The sequence below is a fragment of the Suillus fuscotomentosus genome, assembly GCF_016647785.1.
Source record: "Suillus fuscotomentosus strain FC203 chromosome Unknown F5891scaffold_2, whole genome shotgun sequence".
Classification (NCBI taxonomy): Eukaryota; Fungi; Basidiomycota; class Agaricomycetes; order Boletales; family Suillaceae; genus Suillus; species Suillus fuscotomentosus.
This window is the reverse complement of record NW_024539514.1, coordinates 1,835,664-1,856,248: the sequence shown is the minus strand read 5'-3', so window position 1 is coordinate 1,856,248 and position 20,585 is coordinate 1,835,664. Positions and strand designations below refer to the sequence as shown.

The following is a 20,585-nucleotide window of genomic DNA, read 5'->3' as shown; positions in this document are numbered from 1 at the left end:
GGGTATGGGAAACCCTTGAGGGTAGGGGTAGGAATTTGGACCTGAAGACCCCTGTACCCCTGGGAATATATCCCCAAATTGATTACCATAGGAGTGATGGATACATATAAAATTTTGAAGTTGTACATTTGCCTTCAAATGGTAAAATATATGTGATTGGAAAAAGTGTTACCCTGGGGTATACCCATGGTATCTATCTCTGGTACCCTTCAAAAACCCACACTTACACTGTGGGTGATGGTATATTGGTAAGTAAGGGTAAGGGTTTCACCTCAGATACCCTAGGGTATACCCATGCTAATCCTGTCTCCCGTCTCCCGTCTCCCGTCTCCCGTCTCCCGTCTCCCGTCTCCCGTCTCCCGTCTCCCGTCTCCCGTCTCCCGTCTCCCGTCTCCCGTCTCCCGTCTCCCGTCTCCCGTCTCCCGTCTCCCGTCTCCCGTCTCCCGTCTCCCGTCTCCCGTCTCCCGTCTCCCGTCTCCCGTCTCCCGTCTCCCGTCTCCCGTCTCCCGTCTCCCGTCTCCCGTCTCCCGTCTCCCGTCTCCCGTCTCCCGTCTCCCGTCTCCCGTCTCCCGTCTCCCGTCTCCCGTCCTCTGGTTCTCTGGTTCTCCCAGTTTCCCATTCCCATTTTCCTGTCCTCCCATTTTCCAGTTTTTGAGTCTCTAAGTGATCTTTTTCTCCCTTTTTATTTTTTTTCATAACCTTCTGTCATTCATCTCCCAATCTCTTTTATCTCATATTTGTTTTCCCCCTGTCTGTCATTGTATTATATGTTGTTCCATTATTTGCTCTATGTATACTACCATAACAATTACAGTAGGAAAAACACTCAAATCTAATCACACATCTCCCTTGCCCTGCTCAAACACATATTTTTTCATTATTTAATGCCATGTACACATACAGTTACCAAGGTCGTGCTAAGTTCCCAAAGGGCGACGCTATTTGAGTCAGCGTTCGAAAACACGTGACAAAACCACGCGAGCTGCCAAATCGAGGTTAAGCAAGGTAAGCGAAAACCACATGGCCTTTGGCGAGATACGCGAAACATGCGAAATACGCGAAAGCCATGCGAGTGCGCGAATGTTTCCGAAAACCGTTGTACTTTACTTCTTAGACTTCTTAGACTTCTTAGATTCCCACAGTTTATTCCCACCCGAGTGTTCGATCGTCACCTGACACAAGCCACATGGCACTTTTTCTTGATCACATGACTGTGCCTTCCATTTTGTGAGCGTAGATGGCCAAATATAAAAATTCAAAATTCAAAAATATGCTCAGACTTGAATGAGAAGGAAAATAACAATAGCACTATTTAATGTTTGAAAAGGGTGTTCAAGGTCCCACAGAAACTACCTGCCTTATATGGTATCCCGGGAGAAGCATGCACGAGAGAAGTTGAGCGCAGTTGTCTGGCTTTCCATATCAAACTAAGTAACTAACCGAGCTTAGGCCACCCGAAAATCTGCATTCCACTTGTAACATGTAACACGCTAGCAATGCACTCTACTTCACTCCTAGTACTAAGTCTGTACCGTTGACCTGCACCAAACTGGTTCGGTGCATGGATGACTAATGCTCTCCCATGAGCCTAATACCCTAGAAATCACTACAAAACCATTTCCCTCTATTCTAAAGCCAGAATGCAGCTCAGACAAATATTTCATTTCATCTTTTCAACATTTGGTGCAACATAAGCAACCCCTGCAAAATGATTTTTGGTACCGCTGACTAAGCTCATCCCTCATAGATGGCAGGAAAACGTAGCACAGCCACCCTTTTTTTTGTATATAAGACCCAAATTTTTGCCCAAAGAAGAGAGCTTTTAAGCCCCACTTTCAGAATAAAATTGTGTGTGAAGTGTGATCATTGTCAACAACAGTGACCAGGGCTGTCAAGTACCTTCAGCAAAGTCATTGTAACCAGTAGTCAGCCAGCAACTTTCAGTAACCAGCAAGCCCCTAAGCTCATCAGCATCAGCATTCAGCAACACCCTTAGCTCATCACCACCAACGATGACCAAGACCTTGAGGACCGACAGAACTTTTTTTTAATTTTTCTTCTTTGATTTTCTAGTTTTCTTCTCTCTTTTTCTCTTTCTTTTCTTTCATTCTTTCATTCTTTCATTCTTTCATTCTTTCATTCTTTCTTTGTCTTTCTTTTCTGTCACTCTTTTGTTTTTCTCTTTCTTTTTTTCGTTCTTTCGCTCTTTCTCTCTCTTCTCTCTCTCTGTGATCCTCTCTCTTTCTTCTCTTTCAAGTTTCGGTGCTAAGCTTTCATTCATATTTTCAGAAGCTTTTGTGTTGTCTCTTTTGTCCATCTAGACTCCGAATAGTTTAGTGGGGAGACTTTAGGGATTGACAGTAACACTTGACCTCACTCATCTGAGTAGTGATACTGAGCCAGGATCTTCCTTGTCTGCTAGACTTTAGTTGTTGAATAGGGGACTTGGTACTGAAACCAAGGACGTCCGTTCCTGATTCTGTTTAATACTCATCGTGAGTTCCTTGGCAGCAGGTTCAACAGTGAGCTAAGAGTTCTACTGAGCATTGATTAGTCTTGACCTTTGATTCTACCTGTTTGTGCTGAGGGGGTTGATTGCTGTAATTCCACACAACTCTTTCGAGATACGATTGTTACAAGGCATTGTTGTTGAAGGAAGGTTTGAAGAGGTGTCTTTTTTTCTTTGTTTCTTTTTGTCATCACCATACCATTGGGTTGACTAGTTTTCTTTCGTCTTTCAATCACTGCCATACCGTTGGAGTGATTTCATTTCAGTTTCATTTTTGTTGGATTGACTGCATTGTTGCTGACCTTACAGAAGTACTGTGGTCTGACATAGCTTGGGAAGTGTAAACAGCCACCCACGAACGACCACGTTATCAGCCATTGGTATTTGTCTGAATCGCTGACCGTGGAGATATTTGTTTTTATAGGTGTTTATCTATAGATCATCTATCTAAGAAGACACCGTAAGTGATAATCTGAGTCCCTCCTCGGCCTCCACTATTAACGCAGGAGATAGAAACCAAGCTTACAGCTAACTTCATAATGATAGGCCAGAATCCATTTTTGTTCATCCACCTAGTTGTGGAGCTGGACAAACAAGTGGGTCCCGCCTATTACAATATGAGATACCCCAGAATGGTACTGGGAGGCGCAACTTCTGGTATGCCACTCGTTTGACGCTGCGTCTGACACCCCTCTGACGATATGAAGTTAGCTGTAAGACTAATCAACGCACTGATGCGGACCGCAGGTGGGCATCCCATAAATTTCTGTAGAACAGGGACACTATTTATTCTTAGCCCTCTCCTACAATCCATATAGGCTCTTTCAACTTTCGCACTCCTCATCATAAACTATATTTTGCAGGCTATGGATGCTCGTCCAAAGGTGATATACCTCCCAGACACTATGGTTAACTGGCCCTGGCCTCGTACCATCAATTCTCATTTTGAAGATGTGAAAGCTGAAGTCGATGTGTTGGTCCGTGATATCACTCCGAGTCCTGAGTTCCAGGCGTCATACATTAAATGCGAGATCGGTTCGACTTATGTCGCTAGCTCTCAGTTATAACGATGGTTGACCTTGCTTTGTTTATAGCCCACCTAGCAGCACTGGCTTATCCAAATGCACCAAGAGGTTCGTACTTTGACAATCAACATACAACATAACCCTGATTTCGACCTTGAAAAAATCGATTACTTTCGAATCGGCTGTGATTACATGACTGTATCCTTTCTTATCGAGTGGTACACCGATCGGCAAATGAGACGGTCACAAAGGAAATCGCAGATATCATACTCGATGTCCTACACAATCCTCAAAAGATACGACCAGAAGGCGAATGCATCATCAGCGAAAAAGTCCGACTGTAAGTGTTTCCAAAATGTGTGATGATTATCTGATGCACAAGGAACTTTTGGGTAGGTTTTGGGTCCATGTAATCCAATTCGCAAGCATGTCTTCTCAACGTCACTTCCTTGCAACCTTTGGTGCCCCTTCGTGCAGTGGTTGTCGAGGCTTGTGATCGTGAAGAAGGCCATAGGCGCAGTATTCATGACTACCTGAAGCTCCGGCAGCAAACAGTTGGTGTAACACCATGTTTATCGATATATACGAAATGGGGATGGACCTTCCTGATGAAGTGTTCTACCATCCCATCATCAGGGATCTCATCAAATGCATTTCAGACTTAAGTTCGATCGATAATGTGAATCGATATTAAGGGTGTCTTCTTTGCGGTATGCTCACAATTTTCACAGGACATGATCTCATACAACAAAGAGCGAGCAGCTGGGAACGAAGACCATAACTTGATTAGTGTTATCATGTTGGAACTTGGCCTCGACATAAGCGGTGCGATTGCTTGGGCAGCACATTATCACGCTGGAGTTCAGAAACGATTTATCGACAGTCTTTCCAAGGTTCCTTCATGGGGGCCTTTCGTCGACGTCCTAGTCAATGAGTACCTTGACGGATTGAAAAACTGGCCTCGAGCAAACTATTCTTGGAGCTACGAGAATCAAAGGTAATAAAACTTTCTCATTGGTATGAACCATCACTCAACCCGATTGGAATTGCAGGTACTTTTTCATCGAGAAGCTGGAAATACAACAAACCAGGCTTGTCCCATTGTTACCAAGGCTTGAGCATGCGATGTTGTAGTAGTATGAATAGGTCTGTTCAGATACGAAGCTCTTTCCGCAGAATCAGGCGCTAGCTTTTCTTGTACCTCGCATATTTCGTTACTCTCAGTAGACTCCTGTGGGAACGGGAGGAAAGTGTTGCCAATGGTGCATATCAGCTGTGATCTTGTAATTTTCTGATGAGCATAGTGTAACGATATTATCAACAAGAGGATGGTGCTCCCAGTCCCCAAGCCATCGTTCTTCTGATAAGGTAGCGTGTAGGAGATGCTTCTTGCCATGATCGACAGAGTGTGTCGAAGAGGGACCTTTCTGTAAGATTGATGCTTCACTGCATCAGGCCAAGTGAGCTCTCCCAGTCGCTGCAGAGTCAGAAAGCCAGTGAAAAGTAGAGCTAAGAACAGACTATCGTCGTGCTCTAACTCCAAACCGAGCTTCATTTGGACCTGCTGTAAGTCGTCGATACTCAAAGGTAACTTCCTTTGTACCAGTTTTGACAAACGGTGTTTGCAGCCACGAAGTGTCTGTATGACGAGCGATGAACAACGAGCCGCACAGACGTCAGGATATGTGTCTTCGAGTTGACTCGAGATTCCTGAAAGGTAAGAGTCGACGGAGCGTGGTTCGATGTGATGCGATAACCAAACCACGTAAAAAGATAATGTATCAATTGTTGGATCAATTGGCAGATGATGCAGTCGACAGAAGGTGATGTAAGAGTTGAGATGCAAGTTGTACACCGATGCTGTTGTTGAGTCAATAGCGAAACCAAGTGCTACTGAGCGCTCATACAAGAGGCGCTCAGGTGTCCAGGCTTCCCTCACAGGTTGCCTGGATGATGAGGATACATTCATCATTTTTTCACTGCCCCCAGCGCATCTCGAGGGGGTTCGAAATCGAAGAAGCTCGCAGCGGGAGCTATCTCCAATACATGTTCGTTCTGGAATCGCGAAAGTGCATCGGCTACCCTGTTCTCCGAACCAGGGATGAATTTGACACGTAGGTCTACTTGATACTCCAGCAGGATGTCCACTGCCACTAGTATGATGGAGTTATAAGGGGGATGAGCACGAAGCGAGTTAAACATCGCTACTGTGTTGGAATTGTCGGTGTAAATGAGCATCCTAGGTGGGCTTTCCATCATGTTCGGTATGGCATGAATAGCCGAACACACTGCAAGGGCCTCGAAGAAGAAGATGGTGTCTTTGGGAGCTTCAATGGGCAACGGCGACTGACCGGCGAAGTTCTCGTGAGGAAACCATAGACCCATTCCTAATCCTGATGCGTCTGTGTAGACTACTACCACGTAGTGATGTCTCAGCTCCAAGCTGCATTTTTCAGAAAATGAGCATAACATGCTGAATAAAATTCCTAAATTCATGAAAATATTTATGGACATAGATTGAGCCAAAATCCAGGAGGCATCTAAGGGGAATTCGTACTATAATGCATCATTGTCTTGCTATGAAGCAGCTCAGCAAATGGCTTGGATTTTGAGTCATTTTCTGAGCTGCTTCATAGCAAGACAATGATGCATTATAGTATGAATTCCCCTTAGATGCCTCCCGGCTTTTGGCTCAATCTATTTCCATGAATATTTTCATGAATTTAGGAATTTTATTCAGCATGTTATGCTCATTTTCTGAAAAATGCAGCTTGGAGCTGAGACATCACTACTACCACGTCCTCAGACAGTGGGTTAAAGTCCAAGGCTTTGTAGAATAGTAGCCCGGGCAGCCTCTCCAAATGATCCACCATCCAGTTCAATTCGAAGATGATGGCATTGTTGACATGTAGATGAGCGTGTGGTTGGTCCTTCCCTCGTATCTTCTCATAGATAGCTGAGAGTCCAGGCTTGAGTAACGGAAAGACATTAAAACTCCATTCACACCACCCCGCGAGTTGTTGATACTCGCGAAGCGTCCACCGAAAGTTTCTTCCACCGAATTGACGCAAGTGCATCACCAGCTCATCTTTCTTGTGTGATGGTAAGGTAGCGGACATGGCATTAGGGTCGACTTCGAAGCCTATGACTGTCAGAGGACAACCAAAGACTTGCTTTGGACGATCATGCGGCACACCAAGTTCGTCCCAGAGATGTAGTAGTCGAGTTTGCTTTTCTGGGTAGAAACATTCATAGGGTTCATAGTATAACGTCTTCCCTGCGAGTTCGAATGAAAAAGAGTCGTCCATATATAATTTGAGTGCCTCAATTAAGGCGTGATGGATAGCGATCCAAGCGACCAGAGACATGAAAGAGATCCAAACTTTGGGGGATCCTCTTCCTCCAAAGTTGTTATTACGATCTACATGGTGTTGTCCTCGTACCGTTAGCACCTGCTTGGTCTGCCACAGCGGGTGCATTGGTAACCTACGAAAAGCTTGCGAGACGTCCGACTTGAATAGAACTAGTTGTTCATGAGGGTGCTGTTGCCGAAACTAAAGCAGCGACGCTCCCAGTGAATGTAAACCATCGAGCTTAGTTCCTTTGATGGCATCTGAATCGATCATGGAGTTGAGTGAAAATTCACCAGCAGTGTGGTCCACGACGAGACGCAGCTTATCAGAATTAGGTTTGGGGACAGTATGCATCGGCACACTATACATTCCTGGAAGCAGTTCGGTTCCGAAACTTTCAGATACTCTTCCCAGTCGTATTTCTTCTTCAAGCTGCTTATCAATGAATCTTTGTTGCTCTTCAGTCTTCATGCAAGTGCGCATTGAGTTATCGTTAACAGAAGGGTAGGCTTTATCCGAAGCGTCGGCCCATGGCCAGAATCCTTCTCGAAGCGCTCGACACACTGAAAGAACAAAGGGCTGATTAGGGTGGTTTTCCAACAGGGATTGAAACCGATCAACATTGATTGGTGTTATTATCTTGAAGAGTTCTGGGCGAGCCGCGACCGTGTGGGCAGCATCACTATCTGCTAAATAGGTGGGCGCAGTTGGTACAGGGTCCGCATACTCTGTAGACCGAGCAGTTGGGCTGAACGAGGCGTCTAAGGGGGACCAAACCAAACCTCGACGAAAACGTGGGTGTTTGAGATATCCCTCATGTTGATTTTGACTTGGTTTGATCCTCGTTATGCTTTGATCTGACATGACAGCATCCACACAACCGGCCGTCCTGTTCAATATTGCAGATATGGGCATAGCGGCAAGTGGCAGCGCTGCGGGTGCATTCACCACTATTCCATTTGCGACATGGTTCTCTTTTGATGAGAAGATCTCGTCCAGCTCCCGTGGCTTTGCTAGATTCTCCCGAGTCGTTGTGTAACCTTCCCCCGGCGGAGAAATGGGAGCTGTAGATGTCTTTGAAACATTCAAAGTCGGACAACTCATACCTTCGAGTGTTTCCGACTCTAAATCTGACTGATTTGTCGTATCGGAGGACCCGTCCATGGTAACTCTCCAATTGTTGGTCGAACTGCTCGTTGATGTGCTCGGAGTAGGCATCAAGTTCAGCCTGTCTGAACGGGAAAGCGAATTTGAGGGCTCATGCAGCCCTGTTCCATGCCGCGTTCCATTGGCCTTGCGTAGAGATCTTCTTTGTGGCCGTCTCTGATACTCCATAGGTGAGCTCAACGTCCCCAATGATCTCCTTGTGCTTGTCAACGGCTCGTGAAGTGGTGATAATGGTGTGGATGGCGTCGAGATTGATGATTCGTCCTGCAACGATGTCTGCCCAACCTGACTCGTGGAATTCTGGGCTGCGTTCATGGTACATGAGTTTGAGCTTAGCTTGTTTCTGATCCTGTGCCCAGTTCTGTAAGATGCGGATGGTGAGTTTGAGATTGGGTGATAATGGTTTGGCGGGTTCTTCGAGGACTGATGGCTTAAGTTCAAGACAGGTAAAGTCGAGCTTTGCTCGTTTTCGAGCAGGTTCTCCTGGCTCAATGCTAACTTCCCGACTCCTAATCTCTGCTGGAGACTCCTTTTCGAACCGCAAGTTCGACGTTGGTTCAACCGAACGTTCTCTAGCGGCTCCAGCTCCAGCTCCTCTGTAGTTGGCTTGGTCTTGCTCCGACTCCCATTCGTCGAGCATTCCGAGGTAGATAGCCGCAACCGTAATGGGATTTTCACCTGATCCAAGGGGTAGACTTTCTTTGATGATTGTGGAGATGACGTAGGAAGCTTCAAACTTTGTGCACTTGCATGCTCTAAACTCTCTGACGACGTCGAGGCACCTCTTCGCCACACCTTGTTGGGGTAGATGTGCTCCATCAGTGTCGGTCTCAACCGAAGTCCCTCGCATTCCTGGTCCCCTAAGCGAAGATTGTGTTTGTGACGAGTTGGCGGCATTATTGTTTGATGTACTCGGGTCTGACATATGTTTTGGAAGTATGACCGAATTTCAACAGCGTTTAAATTCAAGACTCGACGAAAATATAGAGTAGAAAGTGCAGAACGTGCACGAGCAGAAGTGCTTTAGGGGACAAGTGTGCGACGTGAAAACGGATCACGTCAGTTAGACACTTAAATATCCAGATGAAAAGGGGCCTGTAAGAATGACGCTGAGTCATGAGGCTTACCAGCGTTGCGAATTGATTCAACTTGGTTAAACAAGTTTAACCCCGATGAAAGAATTTTTGAACAGAAGCCTCCGGACTTTCTCAGCCACTCTAATAAAGCAGTTGAGTCAGTGACCCAATTTGCGTCTGTCCACTATGGATGAACTTACTATTAGCTCATATATCAGGGATCGCTCGCCATCCCTTGATACTATTCCTCTCGACATACTTTTCAGTATATTTCAGCATCTTCCTATCCAAAGCGTCCTGGCACTACGACAGGTTTACGCCCCTGTTTTCATCTCACGGCGTGTTTTACTAATCTGATTTTTATTTTCTACACTAGTAAAAGTTTTGATGCTATCACCCGTCTGCGCAGTCTCTGGGCTCTCCTTCTGCGGACTCTTGTCCAGGAGCAAAACATCCCTATACCCTCTTTCGATGGGAAATCTCCAGAGTCTCTGTCAGCCTTAGAGCTCGAGCGGTTTACATGTCGTGCACTTGCTCTTCGCATCAACTGGACTAACCCTAGTCCGAATCTGAAGAGAGAAATTCGTTTTGGGGCGGCCGTGAAAGATCCGGACGTTTTACTAATGGAGTTTCTCCCTGGCAGAGGAAATCGTTGGTTAGTTTCTGTCACGATAGAGGCATCCAGAAATTGTATCATCCAGTGCTGGGACCTTACCGTCCTACAACCTGTGTGCATAGCAAAATTGACGTACACGGATGAGACATACAAACGTGTCGTTATCAATGACGATCCCTCTTCTCCAGCCATAATGGTGATCCAGTCCAAGCCAGCAGTGTGAGTGTAAATGGTAACACCCGCTTTAACATTCTTGCTGATTGTCTAGCATAGAACGGAAATAGTCACTATCGACTTTGAAGAGAAAGACCCTGAGTCAGCATTCGTTCCGCTGAGCGCTATTGATGGACGTAGAGAGATCTAGACAACCATGACCCAGACGGGATGGAGTGTAGGGACTCCAAACATCAGCGACTTACAGGACAGATACTGACGACTACAGGAGGATCCCCGACTAGCCAGCATGGCTCACATCGTTCCATAGCATTTAGGGTACAAGCCGGCAACTGTTGGAATGGGATAGTGATTGATGAGGAGTCTGGGAGAATTGTGGTCAGTGGTGTGGAAGGTACGATAACACTATTAGAATATCTTTAACTTGGTTTCTTCTGTTTTGATTATTGTCTTGACATGGACATTCTTCTCCACACGCACATCAAACTCACATCTAGCATATTTCGCCATTTTCTCGTCTGTCACTTTATATCCCTTGTCCATGATATACGAAAGAAAATTCATTGTGGTGGTGTACAGCTGCATGTTTTATTCCTGCTAGGTTTCCATTCCGAAAGGATCACAATTATTCCAAGTCACAGCCGATATATCGCGTTAGGACGCAATGAGGACCTAGAAACCAATATATGTCGTGTCATAATCCCATACTCGGAAAAGCACGTACCGCCGACGGCGTCAGTCCGAGTTCCCTCAGTGTTTTGCTAAACTGATCGCGAGAGAATGTTTTCCTATTGTTAAAATCATGAATCCTCGGTACAGGTACACCGCGCAACAAGATGCAGACTGACCTGGGGAAATGCTGGGCGAATGTGACTGTTTCTACATCGACGGAAAGCGTCTGGGCAGCTATAAATTCAGCGACCTCACGTAACGCTTGCAAGATGTGTCAGTTCACAAGATGTTCGTGTATGCAGGGAAGCGATGAGACATACTTGCATCACTCGGCAAGGTGGTCGTGTAAGGCGTCCCTCCACTTGCCATACGGATTTGGAGACGAGTGTCTTTGAAGTCCTTCCCACTTGTGCCGCTGGACGAGGACGCTGTTACTGCTGGAGTCGTTGACGCAGTGGCTGATGCGTCAATAATTGGTTGGCCGTCACGTAAAGCTTTCTCCCTTGCAGCCTTTTCTGCACGGGCTTTCTTATCAGCCTCAATCTGGGCCTTTACCGCGGCCTTGGCCTTGGCATCCTCAAGCTTCTCTACCACACGTGGTTAGATCGGATTAATATGGACAGAATCCATGCGCATGGCAATCACCTCTACGTTTCTGCTCAGCTTCTTTCACGAGCTCCTTGGCTTTCAGCTCATCTTTTGCTTTGCTGATATCCTAGTTTGATTGAACTTCTGAAACACAAAAACCACCAAGTACGCGACTAAACTCACCTTGCCAGACTTGCGGCGAATAGCTTCATTCGCACGTGCTTCCTCGGCCTCTTGTTGAGACTTTACGCTGCGCTTTGCAGCTATTTTTTCTCTGAGTTCAGCCAACTTCTGCCGCTTCTCTTCCTCCGTAAGTGGCTTTATCTGAGGGACATCTGAGGTGAGAGATACGGCACGCGACACGGGGCACAAACCTCTTCCGTAGACTCCTCAAACTGATCATGGCCACTCTTCTCGGCATGGTAATTAGCCAACGCCGTGTTCTTGAATACCTTGCCGCATTCTGAGCATTTGATACTCTAATAAGTGAGTTTATTGAAGATAGAGGCTTCAGGGCCGCAGTTGAAATAAACGTACCTTGGCATCTACTTCAGTGCTCGATGTGGCACCCGGGCCAGCTTTAGTTCCTATCAAGCGCCGCAGGGCATCTTCATCTTCGTCGTCAACATCGACATCGACGTCCATGGGCTGCCCTGCACTGCCCGATGCACTTGTAGGAGCAGCAGCGTTCGGATCTAGAATAGGCTTCCCTTCGTTCTCCAGAATGTGATCCATTGCAGGCTGCAAACCGCGATTGTTAGTCGCTCTCAATGCCCCTACGTATAGCGCGTCCACGGTGGCGCTTCAATCAGCCAGAGAACACGGACTGGTGAGACAAGAGAATACGAACAGTCAACACGGGCTGGGTCAAATCCCATGCTGAGTAGCGTTTCCTTATCGCCAGCCATCAGTAATGTTGAGGTATATACGAAGCTTTGAAGAGTTCGGGTCGAAAGGAGGTCACGCCGGTCACGCCGAAGCGCTCAGACGACTTGACTAGTATTTCCATATTTGGACTCGCATATTTGTTGGACTCGCAAAAGTTAGTATTAGATCTCCCGACGAATGGATTCACTCATCTCTGCTAGCTAGATTTATTCAGCTTAGACTTGAAGGCTAATTAGAATGACACACAGTAGATGATATGGAGCGTGAGTTACAAGTGTATGGTGAACTACGCTGGATCCGATGAGCAAATTGATCATGTTCTGCCAGGTCAAGTCAGTGTCTCAAAGTATCAGCCAATCAAAGATCAGGAAACAAATTCTCGAATTATGTGTAACAGGTAAGGTATTTCTACGTATACAAGCTAGCAAGTTTGACTATCAAGATTCTTCTATAGACCTAACTCCATATAACCACTAGTGCTACAAAATCGTAAACAAAAACGCACAGCAAGATACAACAAGATAGCGTTAATGAGCGTTATTTATGTTGAAAAGACAGAAAGATAATGAATGAGCTGTGCACTCCCCCTCCTACTTTTTCGAGGACTTGAAGAAGCCTATCATGTTGAGCCTCGACGGCTTCTTGGCAAGAGTCTTCTTGCAGGGAAAACTCAGCGAGTTGCTGTTGTTGGGCTGCAAGAGGTCGAGGCGCGCAGGGAATTTGCCACGCTCGTCCTTGTACATAGCTGGAGCAGAAGGGACAGCAGAAGCTATAGGCTCGAACGAAGACTCAAAAAAGTCCTTGCGGGTGCGTTCAACATCCATGGGAGAGTTCGACGGCTGCCTCAGTGCAGGGCTGGGAGGGGTGAGCGTCAGTGGCGCAGGGCGTCTGCGCGCCTTGCCCTTGGGCTTAGCGACACCATTTGCACATGCCGACATCGCAAAAGCGGGACTCTTGGGAGATGCGAAGCCCCCGGAAAACGCGACGTTCAAAAGGTAGTCGGGTTTGTGAAGGTGCTTAGCGGCGCGCCGAGGACGAGATGGGAGCGCGAGGACAGACATTGCTGGCTTGCGAGTAGCGAGGGGTGTAAGAGCGCTTCCGAAGACAGCGAGATCATCCGTGTCAAGATGGTCAGTGGGCTGGACGATGTAGCGCGTGTCCAAGTCAGAGTCTTGGGTTGAAACGCTACCGCGACGCTCCTCGTCAACGTCAGGGTTAGCGGAGGATGATTTGTCCCCGCCAAAAGTAACCCACCCTAGGTCACCCATACCGCCAGCGGCACCATCCTCGCCGGCGGCGAGGAGATGGGCATACTCCCATTCCTCGTCCTGATCCCACCAAACACCACCTTCGCCATCACGGTAGACATCACTAACACCGGGAGCCCCAGCTCTGGCCTGAGCCTCCATGACACGTTTGATGTTGGATTCCATGCTGCCGCCGTCAATAAATTGCATAAGCGCGAGCTCGTTGGCAAGAGGTGCAGGGCGCATGTTAGGCGTACTTCGCCTTCTTGCGCTTGACTACAGCAGCAGACGACGCTGCTGCTGCTTTAGCCTTCATCTTTGTGGGAGACGAAGGCGCTGCGGACTTGGATCTGCCGCGGTACTTGAGTCCAGACAGGGAACGTAGGCGTGTAAGCCCGCGAGATTTGCGTGTCGGTGATGTGGGCACAGGAGGTATTGGAATCTGATGCCCGGCCTCAGCAGTGTGAGGCTTGAACGCGAATGGGAGTCTTAGGGAACTGTAAAAAGGCAGAAGTATAGCCGACGGTGGTGAGGTCGGCTTTAAAATTCTGTATCGAGGGGGTTGCGGCGTTGCGATGGACAGTGGAAGGGGTGTCTAAAACGTTTAAGAAGCAGCCTGCTGAACTACGGGCGGACGTAATGGATGCTCTGCGACCGCAGGCCGATCGAGGGACGGCGACGCGGAGAACGCGGAGAAAGAGATGCAGGAGATCCAGGCTGGACGTGGGCTGCCCAAGCGGTGATTGTAGAAAAAGTATTCGAGCGAGGGCGGATGCGCGGGGCGGCCTGAGGAACAACTATCCTGGCGTACGAAGGTGGTGAAGGCAGGGGTTGTGTAGGACGCTTTTTAGGGGGTGGGGGATGAGCCAGGAAGGCGTATTTCGGGCGATGACCTGCTTGAATAATAATATCCTGAGGCACTGGCATGGAACGGGATAGTACTAGTAGACATGGATGCGGACTCGGAACGAGCGTGAAGTTCTAATAAATCGATATATGGACGAGACTTCACGGAAGTATCTGTCTATTCTGCGTTGGGCGCACATTAGTTGGTCGTTGTCGAGAACGGAGACATGAAACCTACAAGTGACGTGGAAGAACAGTCGGGGGACGTTATGGTCTCTTGAATAAATGCAGACAGAAATAAATGAGCAATATAGTGCAGATGGTCTATGCTGGATGATATACAATTGGGTAGCGTTGCAAAGAATTAGTAGAAAGATGAAAATGTTGCAAGAGAGTGCTGAAGAGTTGGATGATGATCCTGATTAGCAGACGCGAGGCTAGCTCAACGGTACTAGATGGGGTTTGGAACTGCACCAGGCGTCTGCTTTTGAGGGGATAGCCTGGACAAAAGGCTGTAGTCCACGGCCACTGTTTGGACAATAGTACTTATCGTCGTGACCTAAACTAACAAGCGCCGTGGCAAATTAGCCTCGGCTTGTATTGTGTAAACTCACACCCACAACAAGGCATTGTTTTTCCCAGGACACCGTAAACTCTGTTCACGTCGGCTGCTTCCGTCCTCATTGTCCGACTTCAATGCATTTGCTCCATGGTTAACTTCGATGGAAATGTGAATCAAATTTGTGAGTATTACACCCAACTCTTGCAACCGGAACAGCACCTCATCCAGCGAGGCTCCTTGAAATTCCATATCGGCTAACAGGAGTGATCAGGGTCTCTGCTAATAAATACAATGCTTGCCTAACTAGGCAGCTCGACGCCAGCACTGCTGTACAAAATCAGTCTCTTGACTAGCCACACGATTAGCAACTGGTTAGAAGGACAATTGGAAAGGCAAGAAATGCAAGCTACTCTATCATATTTTATTATCATTGTCGCTCGTTGAAAACGTGCGTGACCTTCCGTGGCTACCAATTTTTCCACACTTGCTGGCATCCGCTGACTCGCTCAACACCACCAATGCAGTGCCCGGAAGCAGTCCCTTCACTCACAGCCTTATAAAATGATGGACGATCAAACAAAAGAGGTGATGTACATTGCTTGGAATACACGTGCACGTTATTTTCATCAGAATCGGTCCCAGTGGTATCTGCCAATATCAGCACTTCCCCCCCTCTAAGACCCGCGACCACGGCCTCTGAAACCTCCCCTGACATGAATGACCCCCGCTCTTCCGCGAGGGGACACACCTCTCGATACAGGCCCTATCCCAGGCTGTACATCAACCTCTGCGGAGGGGTGAGGCGCACCAATCTGTACATTATGGGATCCAGCTCGGGGATGAACCGCGGTTGCTATCCTCGCTCTCCCTCTACCACCTCTTGGACCGAACGTGTGAGGATTAAATTTGCTAACCTGCGGGTTGTGCATCTCTGGATGGACAAATCCCCCATTCTTTCCACCTCTTCCGAACCGTATGGATGGTGGGACCAAAGATAGAGAGTTTATCGAATTTGCCAATTTGTCTATGTCATGGTCAGCTGCAGTCTGCACTGCGCCATTTCCTCGCCGTGGTGAGATAGCAGTTCGTGTGGGTATTTCCTCAAGCTCTTGATGGTGACGTATTTTTGGTGTTGCTTCTCCATTTTGTTCGTCACCACTGCTTGACTCTTCAGTTTCTCCTTCATCGCTATCTTCTTCTTCATCCTCATCTATGACCATTTCATCATCTTCGAGTCCTTCTCGTTTTTCTTATCTCTGGGCTTCCAGGTTCCTCTGATCATGCTGGCGCCATCTCCCCAGCGTTTAAGTAGACCGCCCACACCTTTGTTTGTTACAGCGAAAAAGTACTCTTTTGGGTATGAGTGTGTTTGGATAAGATGTAATCGACGTGCTTTTGGCGTCTGGAATAATCGTGGACATGATACAAGATGACAAGCAAACTGTGAGACAGATGAGGAAGTGAGAGCAAGGACACTGCAATGAAATAGAGCGCACAATTTTATCCCCCCTATCTTTTCGAACAGCAGCAAGTGGATCATGGCATTCTGTTTGATGCTATCGATCATCGATCGTTGATGTCAGCACACTCGCAGACGACCTCACTCGTGTGCAGTCCACTCACGAGCTCCAGCAATCTTGCATCGGGAAACACAAACCCACATCCCTTCTGCTCACAAACTTGCGCAGTGATATTTTCCATAATGCAGCTCCAGATCTCTCGAGTTTGCAATCGGTGTCGGGCGGTTATGCGGCGGATTACACGTCGGGGGCAGAGTGCAGAGCAAACGACGATCCCCCGTTGCCTCATCTGCGGTGCGACTAGACTTATACATGGGTTCAGGTTCTAGTGATACCGATGTCGATGTCGTCGATTGAGATGGAAGTGATAATCGCGAAGCCGAAAACGTACGTTGGCGTTTGTTGGAGGACATTTGCATCTTTTACGTCTTCCCCACCTCGTTGCAAGCACCAGGAGATATCACTCGATCGGGAAGGTGACGCCGCGGAGATCGAATATTATGTGTCACGCGGGTGTGACGTGTGGGTTCGGTCACATTTCTTTCCCCTCCACATTCAGACTCCAGAGCCCCGTCCAGCGTCTTGCTATGTCGTCAAAACGCAAATGGGACCAGGCTGCCCCTGAATCATCACCTTTCGAATTGGACAGTCCTATAAAGGCGCAAAAAACTGACGAGGGGAAGACTGCTTCTGAAGCTGCGGCCGCTGCTGCTGCTATTGCTGCCAAAATTGCCGCACAGTTCAGTGCTGGTGGTGGCATCGCCGGGAGTATACAGATCGGACAGAAGGACCCGCATGATGGAGATTTCACCCACGACATTGACATCAACGATGTCCGGAACCGGTATATGTTGACAAAAGGTTCTACACAGACCGATGTATGTGTTTTGAGTGGTGGTTGTATGGCCAGCTAGCTTCTAATCTCGCAAATAGATTCACGAGGATACGGGTGCCTCAGTCAGTACCAAGGGTGTGTGGTACCCGGATCGATCAAAGGCAACGGAGAAGGACCCTCCATTATACCTTCACCTTTCGGCTTCAAGCAAGGAGATGTTGCAAAAGGCAATTGACAGGGTTAACGAGCTAATAGCGGTTGATCTCGGTCCACTAGTAGAGGACAAGAAGGATAGATTGCGCGAAAAGGTTTTGCAATTATTCTAACGTTTCACCGTTGGCTTACTCCTCTCCCAGCGTAAATGGCCGGAAGAGAAAATGCCTGTGGGCCTCGAGACCATTCGCAATTTCAACGTTCGTGCCAAAGTTGTTGGGCCACAGGTAGGTTTGAATTTCCTCTGTATTGAACTCTTAAGAATTAGCGCTTGTGCCAGGGAATGTTCGTGAAATATATCCAACAAGAAACAAGTACGCGTGTGCAGATAAAGGGTCAAGGTTCAGGCTTTGTAGAACAGGAAACCGGTCGGGAGTCAGATGAGCCTATGCACATACATATTACGTGAGACTTCATGCATTTGACTGCTTGTATGACTGACACCTCGGCAGCGGACCAGACGAAAACCAAGTAGCTCGCGCTAAAGTGCTCACAGAAGACTTGCTCGAAGTTGTACGCTCTGAGCATGCCAAAGCACAGTCAGCAATGATGCAACAACAAATGGAGTTGCACCAAGCACAAATGCAATTTGCACAGTACCCGGCGGTAAGCTTAGTCCTCTGCTTACACATAATGTTCTTCAGTTAACATCTGATTCCTAGGGTGGGTACGGTGTTCCACCACCTGCACCTGAAAACGCACCTCCACCGCCACCACCTGGAGAGCAGCCTCCCCCACCTCCAGATGGTAGTGCACCTCCACCGTACCCAGGTGCACCAACCGGCACTCCAGGGCCAGATACCCAAGATGCATATGCAGCATACTGGTAATTTTTCTTCGAATATCTTCCTGTATTTGTCCTCACGTGACGGTAGGGCACAATACGGCTACGATGTCAACTCAGCGCAGTTCAAGGAGTGGGCTGCGAGTCAGCAAGCGCAGTATTACCAAGCATACGCTGGACAAACAGCTGCACCTGCACCAAGCGACAGTGCACCTCCACCGCCACCGCCAGCATAGAAGGCTGTTATATTTGATGCTTTCAATATGTAGCGATCGTACCTTGCTTTATATCTGTGTATTTTCGGTTGGTGCATTTCAGACTCATCGACGTACCCTTTGCTTTGTTGTAAGTATTGTTAACACAAGCCAATAGCATACCATGAGCGACGATGGATGGTCTGCCATATTAAAACTGCACTAGTACCTACGGGGAACCATACTGTTGCATCATTCGGTCTCCATGTCATTTTCAATAGATCAAGGTGACTACTACACTATCAGGCGAGGCGTCCAAAGAAATTGGCCGCCTCGCTCTAACCAAATCATTTCTGTCTTTATGCTGAGGAACCAGTATCATTATGCCAGAATTATACAACGATGGAGACCATCTCGTGCTGCTCGAACCTCGGTGGAGAAGTGAGACATACGCAGTCCTCGAACGTCGTACTAACTTCTACACAGTCATCCTTGGCATGCGTATCCCAAATACTGATGATGAGACGGGGTGCGAGAATAAATGGCGCGGTATCGTTGAAAAGCTCTGAGAGACTCATTGCCGGGGTCTAGGTGGTACCAGCGCGTATGTTAGCTGATCTCTGTATAACTCTTGGGAAGTATCATACCGGAATATGAGCCCATAATACCACCAACAAGATCTGGTTTGTCAGATTCCTAGCAGGAAACGATGGATACTCTTACAACCCACTCGATGAAGGGGGACTTACAGGACAAAGTACAGGATATGATACCGAACGATCATAACCATATATGTATTAATCCTCATATGAGTTTCCCGCTGTTCCTTAAGGTGCCTTGCGAGGATGGCAGCCGCGAGAACAACTAGTAAGATATCATAGCACACAATCGGAATGGAAGTATAGATCGCAGGCATAGGTCCAATGTTGAAGGAAAGGGTGCAGTACTTGGCGTCCGGAGTTATGATTTCTTTCACTATGCAATGAGGCGTGGTCAGCTTGCAGCCAAGTCAATTTCGGGGAAAAATTACCCGAGAACGCACTACGTCGACTGTATAGATAGATGTCCGTCCCAATTGAGAGGGCGACGATAGGCAAGAACAATCCCACCAGAACATAAAGTAGGAGCTTAGATTGATCGCATATGGCATAAAGCCGCCAAATGAGAATGGCTGCGAGTGCAAGATTCAAACCCATAGTGAGACGCAACAATGTATATCATACCTTCCGCAAACCAGAAATATACTGAAAATCCCCATTCAATCAGAACGATAAGAGCGTAGCCTAATTCTCCATAATGATAAGTGAATGGGTATCAGGTTGAAAACAATACACTTGCAGCTATAATGATAAGAGGATAACAACTTTTGAGACTTGACTCTTGGGACGTACTACCTTGGGACGTACGGCTAGAACATGAGTCAGCCAAAAATACTCTAAATGGAAAACATCAATACACTGACTGATTCAGGTATGTACAACAGACCTCCCCCTAGGGCTGGTCAGTTGACAATGGGTCGGGTAGGCACAGGGTTACGCACAGAAACCGCACAGCCTGATGTGAGTGTCAGCGTGCATACGTGCCGTGTCAAGGAGCCATGATGACGTACAGTGCGAGGAAAAGACCAAGATATCGAACCTAGCATAGCAAATAATATGGTACAGATCTAAGCGCTTTCAAATAGGGCAAATCTCACAACGAGGTACAGGCATGACATTAGCGACAACGGTCGTTTCTGGAGATTGAATCAATCTCCGGGCTGATGTGATTGTGCAGATCTGGGTTGGACACTGACCCAGACATAATTAACCTATGCCGATAATACTAGTGGTAAGTACTTGACCAACAGAAGAAAAGACTTGATTTACCTCTTTGTCTAAGAGAAGAACTAGACAATTTTTTTGATCAGCGGCAGTAGTGATGAGTTTTCCAAGGCCACTAACGGTACTCATATAACATCAGGGTAATGATTGGCACTGGAATCGATGTTCAGCCCAATAGTCGCAAATCAATTAGAATACGCTAACGAACCACCTGCATTGTTATTCCAGCGGAGACCAGCGACAACTTCTTGTTCTGACATGAGACTGTGTAGATCGAACGGGAGCCTGAAGAGGTGACTGATGGGCCGCTAATTGAGTGATGGTTGAATGGAAACTGTGCCACACGGTGCTACCGAGTAAGTTATCGTATGTCGGCATCACGGACTGCTATCTCAATAGGAGTTCGCTAGAAATGAATCGAGGGTACTGCGGCACGGGACTTGTAGACCCCCACCCGGAACATCCCTTTTGGCTTCGGCTTCCGGAACTGTTT

At 47.5% G+C, this 20,585-nt stretch overlaps 7 protein-coding genes across 7 annotated transcripts; 3 read left to right on the top strand and 4 right to left on the bottom strand.

Annotated features, from left to right (window-relative positions):
• Positions 1-3,375: 3,375 nt before the first annotated feature.
• Positions 3,376-4,668, top strand: F5891DRAFT_1124789 (isoprenoid synthase domain-containing protein; the record flags this gene model as incomplete). The annotated part of the gene is made up of 6 exons (XM_041363915.1): positions 3,376-3,544; positions 3,751-3,866; positions 3,917-3,995; positions 4,083-4,213; positions 4,266-4,531; positions 4,587-4,668. The coding sequence occupies 6 exons, from the start codon at positions 3,376-3,378 to the stop codon at positions 4,666-4,668; spliced, it is 843 nt and encodes a 280-aa protein (XP_041233651.1).
• Positions 4,669-9,316: 4,648 nt separating this feature from the next.
• F5891DRAFT_1273732 (uncharacterized protein) lies at positions 9,317-10,110 on the top strand (the record flags this gene model as incomplete). The annotated part of the gene is made up of 3 exons (XM_041370152.1): positions 9,317-9,442; positions 9,502-9,965; positions 10,020-10,110. 3 exons carry the CDS (start codon positions 9,317-9,319, stop codon positions 10,108-10,110), a joined length of 681 nt encoding a protein of 226 aa, XP_041233650.1.
• Positions 10,111-10,574: 464 nt separating this feature from the next.
• On the bottom strand, positions 10,575-12,088 carry F5891DRAFT_1181096 (ubiquitin-related domain-containing protein; the record flags this gene model as incomplete). Its single annotated transcript, XM_041366005.1, has 9 exons — positions 10,575-10,592; positions 10,645-10,708; positions 10,769-10,853; positions 10,913-11,179; positions 11,238-11,307; positions 11,364-11,504; positions 11,555-11,659; positions 11,718-11,956; positions 12,031-12,088. 9 exons carry the CDS (start codon positions 12,086-12,088, stop codon positions 10,575-10,577), a joined length of 1,047 nt encoding a protein of 348 aa, XP_041233649.1.
• Positions 12,089-12,658: 570 nt separating this feature from the next.
• F5891DRAFT_1181095 (uncharacterized protein) lies at positions 12,659-14,242 on the bottom strand (the record flags this gene model as incomplete). The annotated part of the gene is made up of 3 exons (XM_041366004.1): positions 12,659-13,502; positions 13,573-13,910; positions 13,952-14,242. The coding sequence occupies 3 exons, from the start codon at positions 14,240-14,242 to the stop codon at positions 12,659-12,661; spliced, it is 1,473 nt and encodes a 490-aa protein (XP_041233648.1).
• Positions 14,243-15,057: 815 nt separating this feature from the next.
• F5891DRAFT_998699 (uncharacterized protein) lies at positions 15,058-16,698 on the bottom strand. The gene is made up of 6 exons (XM_041378501.1): positions 16,404-16,698; positions 16,220-16,269; positions 16,150-16,164; positions 16,047-16,125; positions 15,248-15,960; positions 15,058-15,171 (listed from the first exon to the last, which is right to left on the bottom strand). Exons 1-5 carry the CDS (start codon positions 16,660-16,662, stop codon positions 15,398-15,400), a joined length of 966 nt encoding a protein of 321 aa, XP_041233647.1. The 5' UTR covers positions 16,663-16,698; the 3' UTR covers positions 15,058-15,171; positions 15,248-15,397.
• Positions 16,699-16,776: 78 nt separating this feature from the next.
• Positions 16,777-18,491, top strand: F5891DRAFT_225765 (uncharacterized protein). Its single transcript, XM_041370995.1, has 7 exons — positions 16,777-17,121; positions 17,177-17,386; positions 17,435-17,518; positions 17,572-17,696; positions 17,744-17,897; positions 17,954-18,117; positions 18,167-18,491. The coding sequence occupies exons 1-7, from the start codon at positions 16,831-16,833 to the stop codon at positions 18,309-18,311; spliced, it is 1,173 nt and encodes a 390-aa protein (XP_041233646.1). The 5' UTR covers positions 16,777-16,830; the 3' UTR covers positions 18,312-18,491.
• A 63-nt stretch (positions 18,492-18,554) lies between these two features.
• F5891DRAFT_225762 (uncharacterized protein) lies at positions 18,555-20,481 on the bottom strand. Its single transcript, XM_041370994.1, has 14 exons — positions 20,446-20,481; positions 20,301-20,389; positions 20,213-20,245; positions 20,138-20,157; positions 20,065-20,079; positions 19,966-20,004; positions 19,879-19,907; positions 19,810-19,823; positions 19,728-19,760; positions 19,493-19,552; positions 19,312-19,440; positions 19,019-19,244; positions 18,917-18,965; positions 18,555-18,856 (listed from the first exon to the last, which is right to left on the bottom strand). Exons 2-14 carry the CDS (start codon positions 20,350-20,352, stop codon positions 18,662-18,664), a joined length of 894 nt encoding a protein of 297 aa, XP_041233645.1. The 5' UTR covers positions 20,353-20,389; positions 20,446-20,481; the 3' UTR covers positions 18,555-18,661.
• Between the last annotated feature and the right edge of the window lie 104 nt (positions 20,482-20,585).

Excerpts from the sequence above, each read along its gene's own strand:
- F5891DRAFT_998699 (XM_041378501.1), bottom strand. The coding sequence starts at position 16,662 with ATGCAAATGTCCTCCAACAAACGCCAACGTACGTTTTCGGCTTCGCGA. Across the intron at positions 16,270-16,403 it reads TGGAAAATATCACTGCGCAA|AATGCCATGATCCACTTGCT; the intron begins GTTTGTGAGCAG and ends AGCATCAAACAG. Across the intron at positions 15,961-16,046 it reads TTTCGCTGTAACAAACAAAG|GACTCGAAGATGATGAAATG; the intron begins GTGTGGGCGGTC and ends AAAAACGAGAAG.
- F5891DRAFT_225765 (XM_041370995.1), top strand. The coding sequence starts at position 16,831 with ATGTCGTCAAAACGCAAATGGGACCAGGCTGCCCCTGAATCATCACCT. Across the intron at positions 17,387-17,434 it reads AGGATAGATTGCGCGAAAAG|CGTAAATGGCCGGAAGAGAA; the intron begins GTTTTGCAATTA and ends CTCCTCTCCCAG. Across the intron at positions 17,519-17,571 it reads CCAAAGTTGTTGGGCCACAG|GGAATGTTCGTGAAATATAT; the intron begins GTAGGTTTGAAT and ends CGCTTGTGCCAG.
- F5891DRAFT_225762 (XM_041370994.1), bottom strand. The coding sequence starts at position 20,352 with ATGTCAGAACAAGAAGTTGTCGCTGGTCTCCGCTGGAATAACAATGCA. Across the intron at positions 19,908-19,965 it reads TGTCATGCCTGTACCTCGTT|GTTCGATATCTTGGTCTTTT; the intron begins GTGAGATTTGCC and ends TTGCTATGCTAG. Across the intron at positions 19,441-19,492 it reads ATATTTCTGGTTTGCGGAAG|CCATTCTCATTTGGCGGCTT; the intron begins GTATGATATACA and ends TTGCACTCGCAG.